At 42.6% G+C, this 19,247-nt stretch overlaps 1 protein-coding gene across 2 annotated transcripts in view; it reads left to right on the top strand.

The window, feature by feature from the left end:
• The window catches only part of LOC133446172 (bone morphogenetic protein receptor type-2-like), a 46,199-nt gene extending 36,582 nt beyond the window's left edge, over positions 1 to 9,617 (top strand). For both annotated transcript variants that reach the window (XM_061724086.1, XM_061724087.1), the window contains one exon: positions 2,266 to 9,617. In XM_061724086.1, coding sequence (XP_061580070.1) covers positions 2,266 to 2,585 — 320 coding nt within the window. In that variant the 3' untranslated portion in view covers positions 2,586 to 9,617. The remainder of the gene's footprint in view (positions 1 to 2,265) is intronic.
• The last annotated feature ends 9,630 nt before the right edge of the window (positions 9,618 to 19,247 follow it).

Genomic DNA, 19,247 nt, shown 5'->3' with positions numbered 1-19,247 from the left:
CTTCTTTACACCAATATTGCGGAATCTCTGTGTGAAAGGGGCTGCTGATGCCGTTAACGCAGAGCTCTACGTTGACGTCAATTTAAAAAAAAGTTAAATAGAGAAAGGGACCAATGGCCGGCCAGGCGGGTATCTTCTCTGGGGCTGGGAGAAGAACAAGAGACCACACCTTCGCTACATAGACTTGGAAAAGAAAACCAAATGTGTCGTCGAAGAAGAAAAAGATGGGGAGAAATGCGGCCACAAAATCACAGGAGAAATATTTAGAATACCAACAACTTAAGTCCATAATAAGTAAATAATATAAACTCAACCAACTGGATCTGCAGCTTCCCATAAGTAACAGAGTTACTTAATCTAAACACCTCAAAATGAACAAACCCCTTCTGTGATGTCACCCAGAGGATTCTGGAGAGATGTTTTGTACACAGCAGGAGACGAGACTCAAACCAATCACAGTTTTGCTCAAAATGGACAAATTTGGACAAACAAAGAGTACAGCCAGCAAAAATCTTCTGCCACGAGCTACCTAGTTTAGTTAGCTTGTGCTAACCTGTGACGCTGAGTAACATTAACTTACATCCATCCTGGAAGAATCTGTCCATCCATCCTGGACGAATCTATCTGTCCATCCATCCTGGAAGAATCTGTATCTGTCCATCCATCCCGGACACATCTGTCCATCCATTTTCGAAGAATTCTTCCATCCATCCTGGATGCATCTGTCCATTGGTCCTGGATACAAAGACTCAGAGCTTGTTTTACTTCACTTTTCACATCAAGTTGACACATCAAACTCGATGGACTACACTTGGCCTTGCTAAACTGACTTGACCCTGGAAAAATGCAGTCCCTTGAATGATCACAACAGCCGGCTCCTGTTTCAGCAGTGACATCGGAGACAGGGCCAAATTCAGTCAGAATGACTGTAAGGTTTCATGAGGTAGCATCATGGGTTAACATGATCTAAGCGTGTTCCAGCTGACTTCCGGGCTTGTTGGTTCTGCCCATTCTGGGGTTAACCGGGACTGATGGAGTCGGTTCCTGCCAACCTGACTGTGGCAGGGTGGAGGAGCAGCCACTCAGTTGATTGGGCACACCTGTGCCTAATCAGCCTCTCCACCCTGCCTGCCTTCATAAAGAGCAGTTGCACACCAGCAAGAGGTCTGCTGGGAGGAAGCTGCTCTTTATGAAGGCAGGCAGGGTGGAGAGGCTGATTAGGCGCAGGTGTGCCCAATCAACTGAGTGGCTGCTCCTCCACCCTGCCACACTGACATTTTCCCAAAAAACTTATTCAGAACTACTCTTCAGAAACCTGTGGCTTAGGGCTGGGCGATATGGACCAAAAGTCATATCTCGATATTTTCTAGCTGAATGGCGATACTCGATATATATCTCGATATTTTTTCTGTGACATAATTGGGGTTTCCCCCAAAGCATTATAGCATAGCATCTCTGTTAGCATCTCTGTTAGCATCTCTGTTAGCTTCATTTTTTTCTGAGGCAAACCCTTAAAAAAACAGTCAGTTTTAATACAAAGCCTCGTGCCAAATGTCACACAGGTTCCTTTATTAACAGAGGTCTGCACAATATCAAAATGTATAAAACAAATGAAATAAAAATAAACTGCCTGCATATATAGAATAAAAATGCTTCTTGAATAAAATAAAACAAATATCCCTTTCCTGCACAACAGTTACATTAAAATACACTGTACAATAACAGGCAGACTTTTCAACTGAGGTTGATAGTTGTGCAAATAACAAAACATTTGTGCAAATCTCAAATAAAACAAGTCAATTTGTCACAAAATAAATTCATTAATTTTTTTTTTTTTTTTTTTTTTTTTAATCGATATAAACGATATTTTCTCGTACCATATCGCGTTTGAAAATACATCGATATATATTAAAATCTCGATATATCGCCCAGCCCTACTGTGGCTGACATGTCAAAGTATTTCAGGTTGTCAAATTGCAGCTTGACCTTCTTTGACCTCCATGTTAAAATGTCTGACTTCACAGCAGAAATCAACATATTCAACAACTTTGATCTCCACACTTTCATGACAATTTTGCAGGTGGAGGAATGTTGAGGTACCACCTCAGGGGAAATGATATAAAACAACAAATGTATGTACAGTGAGGGGCGTGGTCCTTTGATTGGCCTCCAGAACAGCCAAAGGTTAACGGCCTTCACAGAGTTCACAATGGTAACAATAATCCTGTGCCGTACACGTCTTCACATCTGTGTTCTTCTTCTCAGATGACGTCTCCATGGCAGACAATGGCAGTCTAAGTGCTACGGGAGAGAAAATAAAACGCCGCGTGAAGACGCCATACACTCTGAAGAAGTGGCGCCCAGCCTCGTGGGTTGTTTCTACGGATACGGCTCTCGACCCGGACTTCGACTTCAACATCTCTACTGGTGACAGCAGTCAGATCCACTTCTCCTCCGGTCTTCACAGAGCAGGAAGCATTGGGTTCCCCAAAATCAATCAGTCCAAATCCAGCATGGCCGTATTTCTGGTCGGAGGAGGAGCCACAACCAAAACCTCCGAGCCTGATGGGATGACCCGCTTCTGAGATGGGCGGTTTCTTCTCTGTAAGAAGAACTGCTTCATTTGTCATTTCTTTGCCTTTTTTTTTTTAAACGTGAGACAACAGTTGCAGCATTCGTCCTCTCCAGCAGTAAAACTACAGCTCGGGTTTAACGAGAGACGCCGGAACTGATCCAGAATGGACGAATTTGATGTTTCCATCCAGTTGCGCATCACTCTGAATCAAACGTCTGCAGCACTTCTTCATCAGACCAGTCTCTATCAGCTGGTCTGGAGCGTGATCAGGTGGTGGTCATCAACGGAAACTGAATTGGAGGAAGACGACGCAAACGAACCCCCAGAAACGTGTGACTGACACGTTTATCCTACCTTCTGAGCAAAAACTACTTCTGAGTAAAAACCTTTATTAAATTGTGGACGGTTTTTTTTTTTCAATCTTTTCTAATGTGGACATTCAAGACGAGCACGAAGAGCAGGGATGGAGGACTGATTTGTCCAGGCCCATCCATCAGACTTGTTTGAGCATCACAAACACCCCGATCCCATGAGATGGTTCCCTTCTTTCATGAATGTTTGGGCCCCTCCATCATTGGTTCTCTCCATGACAATCAGAACCACCCAGGAATCCATTTTTTTTAAGTGTACTTTAAGTCTCTGGCTGCGTGGCCTTTGACAAAGTTCTTCAGGAGTTCACCAATCTGATTTAGTGAGGCAAAGGAAGTTTCCAGTTCCTCGGTTTAAGGTTGTTAATGGAGTCTGAGCAGTTCAGACCTGAAGTATCTTCCACGAGGCGTCCAGGTGAAAGAGCTCTCCATCATTTGGCTTCCTGATGTGGCCGGTTGCGCTGTTGGCCAGATCTGAAGGGTTGAGGAAGCCAAAGATCCTCTGGACATGAGGGGCCAAATGTAGTGCTGGTTAGCAAGTGGCTAACTTAGCTGTAGTTTTACACAATACTAGCAGAGGCCATCTTAACAAGAGACGATTTTCTCAATCAGGACTTCCTGTTTCCCATGAGACAGTCCAAAACCAGTGCTGGTCCGTGGAGTACATCCAGTTTGCAGAGGAGATATATTTGTTTTTATTTTCCAAGCTGAACTTTGATTCAACTGCGGGTTGAGTTTGAAATGCTGTGATTTAGTTAGTTTAGTTAGCCACATCCTAACCAGCGATGCTATTAGCCCCTGCTGTCCTATAGACTCGGAACCACGACCCAAATCCATCGCCCCCTCCTGTTAAGGTTAAGGAGGACGACCTGGAGGATTTCGCCTAAACTCATGAACGCCGACGGGACTCTAGACTGAGACCCGAAGTCCAGTCTGGTTGGGCGATGGTTTACTCGGTATGCTTCTGAATACCCAAATGGACCCAAGTGGACCTTTATCCATCTATAATAGACATATTTAATAGAAAAGTGTTCGCTCGGATACAAGGCCCCCAGAAGACGCTGATTTTACTGAAGGACTGAACTCATTGGGGTTTCAGATCACAGTTTGTCGGCGGAGATGATGAGCTGTTGGTTTGTGACTGTGGTTTGTGGCTCATCGGCAAGCAGAGATGAAAACATCATCCATATTTTATTTTAAGCATTTCTATGTAGCAGTACCATTTCTGATCTGCTGCGTAGACAAAAGCCTGGTTCATGCTTCTCCGTCAACTAGACGCAAAAGGAACATCGGCGCCGCAATTCCGTTGACCTTTTGAAGCCCTGTGTTGAGGTCTACGCATCACAAAGTGCTGCGAAACTAATCTCGGCCAGAACGGTCGAGCGCGTCGGGTTTCCGAAGGATCTTTAGTGAAACTAGGTGAAACTTGAGTGTCAACATCCTGGTTTGGCTTTCCTGTGAGAGAGCAAGATGTTGGGGTCACAGCAGATGCTTGAACGGGTCTCGCAGAAGGGATGGAGCGAAGAGGAAAGTACCGAAAATGATGCAACACAGTGGATCAACCCCAGCACTTGTGTGTCGTCGTGTTGATGCGTAGTCAGAAAATTTTGGAGGTCTTGATAGAGACACTCCGTCGATTTGACATAGAAGCACGAATCGGGCTTGAAGAGACACAACGCTGTGCGGGTGAATGAGGACGGTCCTTCACACCTGTAATACCACTTGGTCCCCTTTGAGTTGCACATCGTTGTGTCTCACACCAGAGGAGCACACATGAGCATTCATGTGATACGCTGCCCTCCTGTGGTCAGAAGTGGTACTTCCACACAGTGAGGCTTTAAGCACTTTAATAAGTCTTATTTAGTGAGCTGATATAACAGATACCTGGTGCAATTTTAGTAGTAACACTAACTCGTTGAGGACCTTCTTCTATCCTTGATTTTCTAGTGTCTTTGTTTGGTGCTTCTGTCATTTGAGTAGGCGCGTTTCCTTGAAACAGTAACTCCAGCTATGCAGCCAGCTCATGGTGGCTCCTCCTGTCCGTTTGGCTCATGCACACAGCAGATTGACGGATCTGTCGGATCAATCTGTCATTCTTTTAGTTTGCACTTTTCTTAGTGGCAGTCTCTCCAAGTTCACGTTGAATGCCTTGTAAAGACCAGAAGGAGGATAGGAGTTCGTCAGACCCTCAGCCGTGCACGTCCTCCTCCGGCCACAGCGCGGATGAAGGCAAGAAGATCTTGTGTACTTTAAAGAACAGCATGAGATGGTGGAGATGAAGCGAACCTCTGAACTGTCAGCAAGTGGAAGAAAAGATCAGTTTCAGTTGGCAAAAAGATGCCTTTGAAGACCTCCAAAGTTGTCTTATTTACAGTTCAGTCCCTGGCGCAGCCGGCTGCTTTGACAGTCGGCTTAAGACTTAGTTTAAATAGTAAAATAGTAAATAATGTCTAGTAAATTCATCTTTTATCCACATGATCCAAAGCACTTTAATGCACACTTTAAACTGCTGAATATGAGGCATTTGGATGAATCCAGACATCTACATGTTGGTCTGTGGGATCGGCTCGTTACGTGAGTCAGTCATTGCGGTTTAGAACAATTTACAGTTTTTATTACATTATTTAAGAGTTAAATCTGTTTTCAGTAGTTTTTTGTTTAAGAGTTGATGACTCGATGCAGCGGTGCCATTTCTGACCACACAGGGGCGTACAGATCTGTGTTGACGGGCCTGCACGCCCGGTAATACCACGTCCTACCACTAGAGGGCCCCTTCGTCATCGCTCGGGGGGTGACATGGACTTTCTATGTGCTGCCCCTGTGTGGTCAGAGGTGGTACTGCACCAGAGAGGCTTTTATAAGCAGGCTGCTTTTATAAATGCGAACTGTGATCTTTTAGATGTCTGTTTATGTGGCACCTCCAGAACAGCTCCGTTAGGTGTGCTCCTGCGGGATATTTAGCAACGCTTAACACGTTAAATGTTCTCGTTTATCGATGTTACCGTCAACCTCTACAGAAACATGAGATATGCCTTTTATCATCTGTGTTGATGATATCTGTGTATTTTCTACATTTTGTACTGTTTTTGGATGTGCACGTGTGTGTTTCCCATCAGCAAAGGTTTGAGAGCAGATCAGCACAATGTTGTCCAGAGCGGAACAAAACTTCAGAAACAGGGCCGAGTGTTCTTCTCAGAGACCGGTTCTAAGATGAAGAACCACCACAGAGTTCTGCTCTCTGGAGTCAGGAGCGCCCGTACGTGACTCGGCACAAGCGGTGGTGTCACCGGCTCTGGTTCTGAAGGAGTTCCTCAGCTGGAGCGTGTTGACAAGATCCGGGTTCGGAGTTAAAACACGTCCTGGAGCGTTGCTGGCGACTCACCGAACGCCGGCGTCAGTGATGAAAACACAACAAATGCTTACGTATGAAGCCCAGAAGATGACAGAAAATGAACCTCTGAACCCAGAATCCACCTGACGTTATTCGGTGTTTCATCCGTGGAAACGTGCTGCTCAAGTGCTCTTTTCAAATCACCTGCACAAACGAGGCAGAGCGTCCATCCGAGCGCTCACCGCCACCTCAGAGGACGTAGTCACGACAGATGGAGTCCAGGTGTCACCAGACTTTTATGTGACAGGTTTTATTTTTTCTGAGAATTTTTGCAAAACACAGATTGATGTTTGAAGACGTTTGGACGGCCGTGTCGTGTGACTTCCCTCGTGTTCGTCTCACAGCTTTGAGTTAGAGCTATCTCGGTGCCCCTGCGTCGCTGACCGGTGGCTGAATGGCTGCAGCACTGCTCCTCATCACGGCTTCTTTATAAACAAACCTAATCAGGGCCGTTTCTAGCTTTTTTGGTGGCCTGAGACAACATTCTGGCGGTCACCAATGCTGTCCAGGTGATCATGATCTAACCTGCAAGTAGTTGCTGGCCCGAGGCGAAAGCTCACCCTCAGCCCTTCCTTACCCACTATACCAGGGATATTCAATTGGCGGCCCGCGGGCCACATGCGACCCGCCAGGAGCTTTTATGTGGCCCCTGGTCATATTTAAAAAAAGGGGGTGTTTGTTGAAATTTTTTTTTTTTTTTAATAATATTTTTATAACTGGCTACTATGGACTAAAATGGTTGTGCTCAATGCTTAATATAATATTCAAATAAGGAAATCTTGTTGGAAAGTGGTGCTTTGTCATTATGGCGTGTTAATAAAAGTAGGTCAATATCAATTTCATTAAGTTTGCACAATGCATGGTTTCAAAATGAACTTGCATTCAAAATAATATTTCTTTATCTGAATATTATATTTAACATTCACAATTACTAAATCTGGAGACAATGAATACATAATTCATATGTAAACTAGATATATTCAAATGTATAATACAAATGTATTATATTTACATAAGTCTTCGTCTTTGAGTGCAAAATACATTTTGAAAACCCCCACATTTTCAAATTGTGCGGCCCTCTCCATACAGTCCTTTTGCAGATGTGGCCCCCGGCCGAATCTAGTTGAATACCCCTGCACTATACCGTCATCGTACCACCAAGGTTTGACTTTAATACAATTCATAAAATTCAAACAAAATGCCAGTTTCTCCTTTTATGCGTGTAATTGCTCCATTTTGTAGCCAAACCCTTTAAGATCCCTGGAGATGTATTAACTTGTTACACTTGAAGGAGAAAACTGACTGAAAGATTTGTGACTCTTGTGTATAAAGTCAAGACAGATAAGCCTGGATAGCTAATCTAAAGTTAGCTGCATTTAACGCGGCGGTGCACGAGAGCGATTCAAGTGGGGTTGATGTTAAAAACTAATGATATTATGAGCCCAGAAAACCTCTCAGACCCACATGGTTCATAATTGAGCGATGGTTTTAATTAGCGTACTTATTCATGCGGCGACAGAGAGGCGGGTTGTGTGTACGGATGCTGGAGGGACGCCCTCTGGTGGCGACACGAGTTAAACGCATCTGTAAGGTCTGCCGGTGGCAAGAAACAGTTCTGAATCCACATTTTAACGCCAATGAAGTGAACTAAAATGGAGCTGGATAATATATATATGTATGTCAAGTTTTATAATCGTGGAAAGAATGAAACTAGTGTTTAACAAATAAGAGGTTTCCATGAGTTTATTTAACCTGCTGCTATAACTGATGAAGTGGCAAAAAGCACCTTTGTCTGGTGTGTTTCCCTTTAAAGTTAATGACTGTAGCTCATATATTCATTATGATGTTCATTAGAATCTACATCTGTATAGCCGCATTTAGGATTATTATCTATCACTTCAGCATGAAACATCACATCACTGTAAGTTTATTTATCTTGTTTGTCAGCAGATGAAGCTTTGTGGTTTAAAGGGGACTTGTTCTGTTTGTTTCCACTGCTTTTATTCTGGAAGTCAGAGCAGTTTTTGAGGATTTACCTTTCAAAATAAGACTGATTGATCTTTTATGGGTTCATAAGGCAACGCTTCCCATCCAGAACGACCCATTTTAGCTGCTTTCAATTTATGAATTTTTAAGTGGTGACTTAATAAATTATCAGATTTACGAGAAGAAGAAAAAACAACACTTTCTGAGTTTATTTACAGGAAAATCTCAGAGTTAAACTTTATAAACTTGAACGTTTACAAGAAAAACATTTAGAAATTCTTACTTTGTAAATTAAAAGATTAATGAAAGAAATAAAAATGTTATTTTGTGACCTTTTAAACACAAATTTAGGAGAAATGTCATACACTTTGTAAACTGGAAAACTTCATGCAAAAGTTCTGAATTTAACTAAAAAAACTTTTTTTGAGTTTATTATTAAAAAACAATTTCTTAGACTAAATTCAGAAATCTCCTGAATTTATAAAAAATAAAAAAGTGAACTCGTTAATTTACGGGAGAAATTTGAAATTCTCTTTTTAATTAAAAAAATAAAATAAAAAAACAATTCAGGATTTCTGACTTCATAAAATCACAAATTTGCAAGAAAAGCCTCCAGAACCAAAACCATAACCAGATGTCACATTTATGGGGAATGTTTAAATTGGGGATTAAAAATTGCATATTTAGGAGACAATGAACAAAGACGGTGGAGCTCCAGCACCTCCTGGTGGTCTCCCTTGACATCTGCACACATTCAAATGCCTCTTTAATTAAAGAAAACATCTGTGTACAGCAAACCGACAAACAAAAGAGATTAGTCGACTCCCTGGCAAAGGGAAATGCAAAACAAGTCCCCTTTAAGCGTGTGTGTCCATGTCCCTGTGTGACGCCGTGGACAGGAGTGTGGGCGGTTTCTGCCACAGCTGTCAGAGCCCATGTAGATAAAAATATTGACCTGCTGTATGATGATTCGGGGATGTTTAAAGGTTTGTGTGTCGCTGAATATGTTGTGTACCAGTTTGAACTCTGTGTGTATTTATGTACCATAGTTTTCCAGTAGTGTAAATACTCTGTGTACATTATACTTTCATATGGGACCAACTACCAGCGCTGTATTATTGTACTCTGTCAACATGTCATATCTCCACCTGTGCACACAGGCCTCCTCCCTGCATGCGTCCCTCGGATTATAAAGCAACGGTTAAGTTTCATCCCGTTGTCCTGCATTTCCGCATCAAAGAACCGCTGAAATGTCACAAGCCTGAGTTCAACATTCAATAAAGTGCAGAGGATCCAGCGTGTCCACGTGCTTCATTTATGATGTCAGCATCTCACTTTTCAAGTGTGAACGTCGAGCTAACCTCATCAAGTTAAAACATCACTCAAGCTTGAAATAAAGAATAAAGCCTCATTAGATATGTGGTGACTAACAGGAACAACGGAAGCAGGAAAAGTGTTTGTTGAGAGCTTTTAGCAAATGTCTCCAGTTGGTAAAGGTCTGGACTGGCAGGTCAGTTCAGCGTCAAGACTCCCACTATGAAGTTGGGCTTTTCTAAAGGTTGCAGAGTGTTTAGTCTTCCTGAGATAAGCAAGGCCTTCCCTGAAAAGACGTCTGGATGGCAGCAGATGTTGCTCTAAACCTGTATGCACCTTTCAGAGGTGGGTTCAGGTTCCAGATGTGCCAGCTTCTCATCCCAAAATGCTAAAGCACCTCCATGCCATCAAAGATGCAGGTGTTTGAACTGAGCGCTGGAAACAAGCCTGATGTCCCTCTAGTCTTTAGTCCAGAAGATATACATCGTTTCAGAAGGAAAATCCAAAGGATTCCAACATTACGTCGGCCCCGTTTTTGGATGAGCTTTGTTTCTGAAAAAACCGTGATGTTTCCGGATCACGTCCCACATACGTCTTCTTCATTGCACGAATGAGTATTTCTGGATGACAACTGTGTTCTTAGGGATTTCTGGAGGTGTTTATGAGTACATGTGATTATTTTCATCACAAAGTCACATTTGGTTTTAACGCAGTCGTGCCCAAAAATCACGAATAACACAACTCCTCACATGTATCTTTTTCAACATTTAATATGTTTTTATTTACAGTGTATAGTGTACCAACCTGGTTTTTAGATTTACACACATTTATTTTTTAATTAGTACACAGGGGACCAAGAGAATAGCAAATTAACTGATATATATATATATGTATATTTATATATATATATATATATATATATATATATATATATATATATATATATATATATGTATATTTATATGTATATTTATATATGTATATATATATATATATATATATATATATATATATATATATATATATATATATACATATTTGGTTTTAGATTCTTTATCTATTGTTGCATAGAAAGAGGCCAAACTGAAGAATTGACCATTCTCGATTAAAACTTGTTGTTACCAACCCTGTCTCTAAATTATGTGTAATATATATATATATATATATATATATATATATATATATATATTGTAGCGACCCCTGTGGTAGTGCTGTACCACTACTCTTACCATACCAGCAGAGTGGTAATCAGGTGACCCCTGGGCCCAGTCTTTAAATCCAAGCTAATAGTTAGTTATTCTGTCTCTTCTCTTCTCTCTCTCTCTTCACCTGCAGGCAACTGATTGGTGATGTGGCAGCCTTAGTTTCCTCTGTTATCCTTTTGTTTAGTTTATGCATCTTACAACACACATCTACACTCTTAACTCACACAACATGCACCTCGTGCTTACTTTACTGACATCCACATCCCATGTTTGGTAAGCTTTTGTTTAACATACGTGTATTTGAGTTCAGTCATTTCTGGTTGATAAAAGCATTTTGTTATTCATTATCGTGGTGTGTCTCCCGCTTTGTCATGGCTAAGAACAAGGCTGTGACAAAGTGGGGGTCGTCTATAGTTAGGTAAACTTAATTTGTCAGTGGTTAAGTTAATTGTTGTTTGGCATTTGCACACTCGCTAATCAGGTGATTTGTTATTCATTATCGTGGTGTGTCTCTCTCCTTGTCATGACTAAGAGCCAGGCTGTGAGATATATATATATATATATATATATATATATATATATATATATATATATATATATATATATATATATATATATATATATATATTGTGTATAATTTTCTTTATTTTTTATTATTCTTACAAATCAAAAGATGGAAATACAGACAGTTTTACATCTATTGTGTGTTTTTGGTTTTCATTAACCTTACATTTAAAAAAGGTAAGAAAATATTAAAACTGCCAATAACTACTTTGGGTTTGGTTAGATGCGGTTTTCTAAAAGCAACAATACTGCCATCAGGTGGTCATATGTAGACATTGCAACTCCCAAACCACGACGGTGTCCACAGAGGGACAAACTAGCAGACCTCCAAACGAGGTAACGTTCGGGCATTTCTCCTTGACACAAAGTCTTTGTAGCTACTTCAATCTCAATTAAAGCTGCAAGCAGCGATGAACGGGCCCTCGCACCTTTGTGCATGTTCAGGCGTGCTGCAGTGGAAGCGCTTGTATGACTTGCATGTAGATTCTTCAGGCCTGGACATTTAGCAGATGACACCAGCCACGACTCTATATCAAACCATTCAAAAGTTATGGCAGAAAGTAGGAACCATATCGACCAATCCGATGAAAGCGCGGGGATAATTTGCAACAATTATATTCAAGGACTCAAAACCATGTCTGATGACACCACCCACGAGTCTTTATGTCAAACCATTCAAAAGTTATTGCAGAAAATAGGAACTATCAAATATGGACCAATCAAATGAAGGGTGGCCGAAAAATGTTGGGGTTTTTGGGGGTCAAAAACGCATAAATAACAGCATTTTGGCACAATACCTATAACAGACTATACAAACACATTAGGCTACTGTATTACACTAAATACACTTACAGTAACAAGATTGTAATAACAACTCATGATCAGTTTGATCAGTTTTGTATTTGAGGTATACATGTGAGACACTTATAGTTCAAGTATGTATTTATTTTTGGCACAATGTGCAAAATAAGAAGATGACAATTGCTGTCTCATTTTTTTGTGTTTTAACAGTTTAAAACAATGTAAACAGTGTAACAGCAATAATCAATTAAATCGTAGGCCCACTAGTGCAACCATGTTGTGCAAACAGTTTTAGGTTATTGCCTAGCCTACTTATTTGAAGTACAGTAACTTAACATTTCTTTTTTTTCCAACAAAAAAAGTGCAAAATCAGAATTGCAAAATCTTCTGAACAACAAATCAACAAGGTGCAATATATAACACTGAAAGCAAACACACACACACACACACACACACACACACACACACACACACACACAAACAAAACAGCACCGCGGACAGTGTCTGCCTTCTTCCTATCTCTGTCTCTCCTTAAGACTTAAGTGTCCATCATTGGGAAGCAGGGGTGTCTGTGACAGATTGGTCCTGACTGATTGAGAAGAAAGAAAAAGAAGAACAAAGGACAGACTAATTAGGAGAGTGTAAAGACTATTTGAGTGAGACCAATAGTAAAAATACAAATTAAATAAAAAGCTTAACTCACCTATTTCTTTCTCCAGGGATATTTCTTGCTGCTTTTAACAGCACCCAGCAACTCCTTGTCTTTTTGTGCAGCAAGAAAGAAGTCCTTGCAGGGCATGTTCATGTTCACAGAAATCTGCAGCTCACTTTTGATGGATACCACTGGCTGATTCATCGCTGTCTTCATAGAAATCAAGTAATTTAGATTTCACTCCCTCTTGAGTAAAGTATCTCAGGCAGACAGGAAACATTTTTCTGTTCCCCTTGTTTGAGGCATCAGTTGCTACTGAGAAATATACAGGGGCTGCACAGGTGCACACATCTGCTGCAGCTGCTGCTGCTGGCACAGGAGGATTCAGCTCTTTCACAATGTCACTCACTGTTTTGGGGGCAAGCACATTAATTGCTATCATTTCTGCCTTTGTTCTTCCACATTGCATTTTTTTAGCAGCAGTTGAATCACAAAACATAGTGCTGCTCAACTTATTACTGCAGTCCATACTGTTGTAAGACATTCCGTGTTTAACTGTGTGATACACTGATGTTACCTCACATGCAGCGATGTTGTCTTGCTCTGCAGTGGAATTTGCAAAGAATGTTGCAATATTTGAGCTGCCTTTGTTTTTTGTTGCACGGGTATGCATGTCTTGCATGTTTCTTCAGGTCATTTTCTCCACCGTGACTTATAGAAAACTCCCTCCGACAGAACGTGCAGAGGACCCGCGACTGGTCTCCACACACAGGCTAAACCCAAACGTATTTTTCCTTCTCCCACTTTTTGTTATATGACACAAGTCTTTTCTTTTTCGGGCCTGGGACATCCACGTCCTCCTCTTCATATTCTCTCTCATCATTTTCACGTCCTCCTGCAGCAGCGCTCATTTTTCCGTGCGAGACTAGATGTAAATATTGGCACGCGTTTCACTTCCTCACAAACCAACGCAGCACACCCACATCGCGCGCGCACGCCCATACACACACACAGAGACTGAATCACACGCACATAAGCACGTGAGCACTGCATACTGAGCGGTCCTAGTAGGCCTAGTGCCCTTAGGATTCAGCTGGCCAGACAGGCAGGCAGACACACAATGCGCGGCGCACAAAGAGAAAAGATATATGCATCCTCCCTTTACCCGTGCGGCCGCTGCGGCGGGACAAAGAGCATCCCGTGCGGGATGCGCTCATTTTGGCTCAAATGCGTGATGTCCCGCCTAAATCGGGACGGTTGGCAACCCTACACCTGGGTGCACGTTATGGTTCGGGCGAAGAAGCAGCCGAAGAAATGGCATAAATTGCACTAAAATTACACGATTAATTCAAAATGGCCGACTTCCTGTTCGGTGACGCCAAGAGACTTTTCTTTAAGTTGCGACATGATACAGGTGTGTACCGATTTTCGTGCATGTATGTCAAACCATATTGTGGGGCTTGAGGCATGAAGTTTTCTAGGGGGCACTGTTGAGCCATTAGGCCACGCCCATTAATGCAAACCATTAAAGGAGCTGTATGTAAGAGCAATAATAAAACCAATCATAAAATGACCCCGGTATGTCAACAGACATTTAAAAATCATGTTAATTTCAAATACTTGTCACTGACAACAGCACTCAAGCCAGGATATTCCAGTTTAAAAAGAGGAGTTGCAGCCCTCAACTGATGTTTATGTTGTTATTTTTTGTTTTGGCCTGAAGCTCCACCCTCCACCTATCTCCCAATCACCAAGTCAGTATTGTTTCTGAAGCTCCACCCTCCACCCATCTCCCAATCACCAAGTCAGTATTGTTTCGGCATCCGGGTTGCCAGCTCGGCTCTAATTATCGCAGCCATGGCAGCCTACGTTCCTGCTGCATTCTGCAGCCTACCTGGCAACCTCTGGTCAGGGGGAGGAGGGGGAGGGTACACGCCGCTCAACAATATTTTGAAAGTGACTGCAGTACCAGTTTTGGCCATTTCTTACAGACGGCTCCTTTAAATATAAAATTTTTCGCCAGGCCTGGCTTGCGTTCAACATTTGGTGACTTTTGTGGCACGTTTAGAGGGGCAAAAAGGCCCTCAATTCGTCAGAAAGGGGGGGCGCGCTTTTTGGCATCTATCGTCGCCACGGTAACACTTTTGATTGAGAAAAGTAATGCCCCTCGTTGCAGGATGGACACGCACATTTTGATGTATAACACACCTGGGTGCACGTTATGGTTCGGGCGAAGAAGCGGCTGAAGAAATGGCATAAATTTCGCCAAAATTACACGATTAATTCAAAATGGCCGACTTGCTGTTCGGTTTTGGCCATGGCGTCAAGAGACTTTTCTTTAAGTTGTGACATGATACAGGTGTGTACCGATTTTCGTGCATGTACAAAATATATAATAATATATAATAATAATATCAAACCATATTGTGGGGCTTGAGGCACAAAGTTTTCTAGGGGGAGCTGTTGAGCCATTTTGCCACACCAAATAATGCAAACCATTAAATATCAAATTTTTTCGCCAGGCCTGGCTTGCGTGCAAAATTTGGTGACTTTTGGGGCACGTTTAGGGGGGCAAAAAGGCCCTCCTTTGGTCGGAAAAATAAAGAAGAAAGAAGAAAGTGTAGTGGCCACTCACGAGCAGGACCCAGCAGTTGGGGGTCTCCATCCACCGCATTACGGCTTATCACCCGCAAGCCAATGGCCTCTGTGAACGCTTTCACCGATCCATGAAGGCTGCCCTAAGAGCTAGTCTCCGGGATGATGGCTGGGTCGACAGGCTCCCATGGGTGATGCTGGGGCTCTGTACCGCACCTAAAGAGGACCTGCTCTCATCCTCTGCTGAACTGGTTTACGGCCAGCCCCTCTGAGTCCCAGGGGATTTCCTTCCCTGTACCACAGTCCACTGGTCAGCACCGGAGCAGCGAGGTGCTCTGCTGGACAGGACCAGGTCGTTTCTGCTGGTCCCAACCTCATACCATGGTGCTCCTCAGGTGCGGGTCCCTACTGATCTGCGAGCGGCGGAGTATATGTTTGTCCATCACAACGCCCATCGGGGCCCTCTGCGACCTCCCTATGATGGGCCGTACCGGGTTCTGGAGCCTGGTGACAAGAACTTTTTAATTGACCTGGGTGGTGAGGCAGAACGCATCTCAGTGGACCGCCTTAAGCCTGCTCACCTTGAGTTGGACCGCCCTGTTGTGGTGGCCCAGCCTCCTCGCCGTGGTCTGCCCCCTGGTAGGCCGTCCCCATCGTCAAACCAGATTACTGCTGACGTCCCTTCCTGCCCTCTGGTGCCTGCTGGAGAGCTGCAGAATCGTTTTGGAGGGGTCATAAGGCCCCCCGGTTGTTTTTTGTGCTTGTGAACTCTGGGGGGACATGTGTAGTAGTGGCCACTCACGAGCAGGACACTGTTTAGTTTCAGTAGGTTAGAATTCACAAGAATCTAGCCGTTATTAATGATGACGATGTGTTTTCTGTTAGTGTTCTGTTACCATTGGTAATGGGCTGTTAAAACGAGAGACTGGAATAAACAACACAAGTTTTTTTTTCGTCCACAAAAAGCGTTCCTCTGCTCTTTTGTTCCAAAACTCCTACAAAAGAAAAATTCCTACGGATACAATACGGCCTTCGCACTGCAAGTGCTCGGGCCCTAATTAAAGCAGCACAATGTAACATTGTGATGGTACATCAACTTCCAACAGGTTTAATGACACCTCTGTCATGGTCTGAGGGGTCTGTATCGCCTTCACTGGCACTATGTAACTTTGAGGAGCATAGTAGGAACCCTTCCACACTAAAAAAACTACACATTTTTACGGCTTTGACTGCTTTACGGCATACGTCACTTTCCCCTCCTTCCTGATTCGTAGTGGAGACGAAAGCTGGGCGGGACGTGGAGCGCAAAGCTCAGGAGAAGCTGGTGTTGAGCTAAATGCAAAGCTGTTATCATGGCCGAAGCAGCGAAAAAAAACGAAGAAAATAAAAGTTTTATCGGAGGAGGCGAAAAAAGAAAGCGGGAGAGTAACAAGCTAAATGCCCGGACATGCAAATGACCGCTGAAAACAGAAAAGTAGTTTTGAAAGTCCGTCCCGTCTTCTCTCATTCACTATCAAAATTTTTTTTCTGGTAAAGCACTACCGCTTTTGTCCAAAGGAGCTGCCAAACTCAACAAAAGCTGAAAGTTACATTGTGCTGCTTTAAAGGATTTAAATCATTTATATAATTTGAGTCGCCGCAGAAGACGCCCCGAGCCACGAGAGGGCGCCAACGTTGGTCCCACACCCTGGTATTTTTGTATAAGCCTGATTAAACGACGGTTAAATGGAGCCTAAACGCCAAAGCCAAGTATGTGTTCCAATTAAAGTGTTTTAAAACTTACCGTGTCAGTTGTCTGATTCAAATCTTAGCATTTTGCTAACAAGCAAAAGTCGCAAAAATACCCCTGCGCAGCAGCGGGTGTACAGCATGACCCCGCTCTGATATGGAAGAAATAAATCCCCATAAAATAAAACACGCCCGAAAAAACAAGGAAAAACATGAAAATGAAGGCGCTATATTAGTATACAGAAAAGGTTTCCCTTTTCTTCTTCTTATTCCGAACGCTTTTTTTTTTCGTCTGTTAATGCCTGCCTTGATGGGCATTACTTTTCTCAGTCAAAAGTGTCAACGCGGCAAAGCTAGCGGCTAGCAAGCAAAAAAAGGGCAAAAATTCCATACCTTTTTACTAGGCCATACTTTATCGTAGAGACGTCGCTCAAATTTTCAAACACTCGGCCTGAATGGCACTAAAGGACCGTACAACCTCATTATGCCAATTATAAAAGTTTTTGCGATATTTAACTTTCAATTTAAAAAAAAAAATTCTATTTGACCTTGGACACAGGTTATCGTAGGGACATGATTCAAATGTTTCAAAACTCGCATTGCTGTGGACTTCAACATTATCATGAAGCTGTGATTTAAGGAACTTTTATGTCAAAATCCAGGCCAAATGGCCCCATTCATTCGGATGGGGCTTTTTACCACGGCAAAAAAAAACTATCTGTTAATGTAGCCTGAACCCGAACATGCACCCACACATAGCATACATCAACACATGTGGATCCATCGTGCCTCGAAGGGCAATACTTTTCTCAGTCAAAAGCGTTACCGTGGCAACGCCAGATGCCAAGAAGCGGAAAAAAGGTGAAAATTCGGACGCTTATTGGTCGGCCGAACTTTATCGTAGAGACATCATTCAAATGTTCCCAGACTCGGTTCGCTTCGGACCAAAATATCTTTCAACCTCATTATACCAATTATTACAGTTTTTGAGATATTAAACTTTCAATAAAAAAAAAAAAGTCCATTTGACTTTGGACGCTTGTTGCTAGGCAACAGGTTATCGTAGGGACATGATTTAAATGTTTCAAAACTCGCCTCGCTGTGCACTACAAAATATTCAAATTTCATGCAGCTGTGATTTACATAAACTTAAAATCAAAGTGCCTGCCAAATGGCCCCATCACCAAAGGTTTGTCAACAACCTTTAACGGTTTATTAACAACCCTAAACTACTTCTTGGCCATTATTATTAATAATTTATTAATCACCCTAAATCACACAACCCCGAAGCAGGGGCTGTGGTTTATTAACAATCCTAAACCACACCCCCTGTGGGGAGCACAGGAATGACTGCAATACAACCGTAAACATCTCAAACTGACATAGAACCACCCCGAACACAAACGCTACAGCCCCAAACCAAAGCAGTGAGAGGGGATGAATGGGCAGTAGGGCATGCCCATATCAAAATTTCCTGAAATCTTTTATTTTTGTTGTTGTTCTTCTTAGACTTTCTTTAACATTGCATGATATGACCTTGGGGTATATTCATCTGGACGTCAACCCCCGGGATGATTGGCAACTCTCTTTACCGTATTTTCGCGACCATAAGGCGCACATTTTTTTTTTTTTTTTTTTTTTTAAATGTGCCGGGCGCCTTATGAAACAGTGCGCCGTCTATTACCTGAATTACGGTAATGTAAGGCCGGCCACCATGAGAACGGTAAAAAGAGAAGGGGGCGGGTGAAGCCCCCGTGAGCTGCGGATGTGAATGAGACCATCCACTGAGCTGTTTAATGCGAAACAGATGATGAAGACTTTTAAGGATTTGCTTGATGTGTAAAGTGAAATAAAATATAATCAAACTAAGTTTTGCTCCGCTCTATTTAAATAAGCACACTTACTGACATGAGCGCGGGTGTGTTTTGCATGTCGGGAACCGATGCACCTGCCGTGGGTTTGCGGGTCCGATCGCCGCATCCCCGGGGCAGATCCGGCTGAAATGCCGGTGCTCTTTCCCCGGGAGCCCCTACTATATGGGCAGAAATATGTGCCACTAGAAACTGAA

Source organism: Cololabis saira, chromosome 6, assembly GCF_033807715.1.
Source record: "Cololabis saira isolate AMF1-May2022 chromosome 6, fColSai1.1, whole genome shotgun sequence".
Lineage (NCBI taxonomy): Eukaryota > Metazoa > Chordata > Actinopteri > Beloniformes > Belonidae > Cololabis > Cololabis saira.
This window is presented reverse-complemented; position numbering and strand designations above follow the sequence as displayed.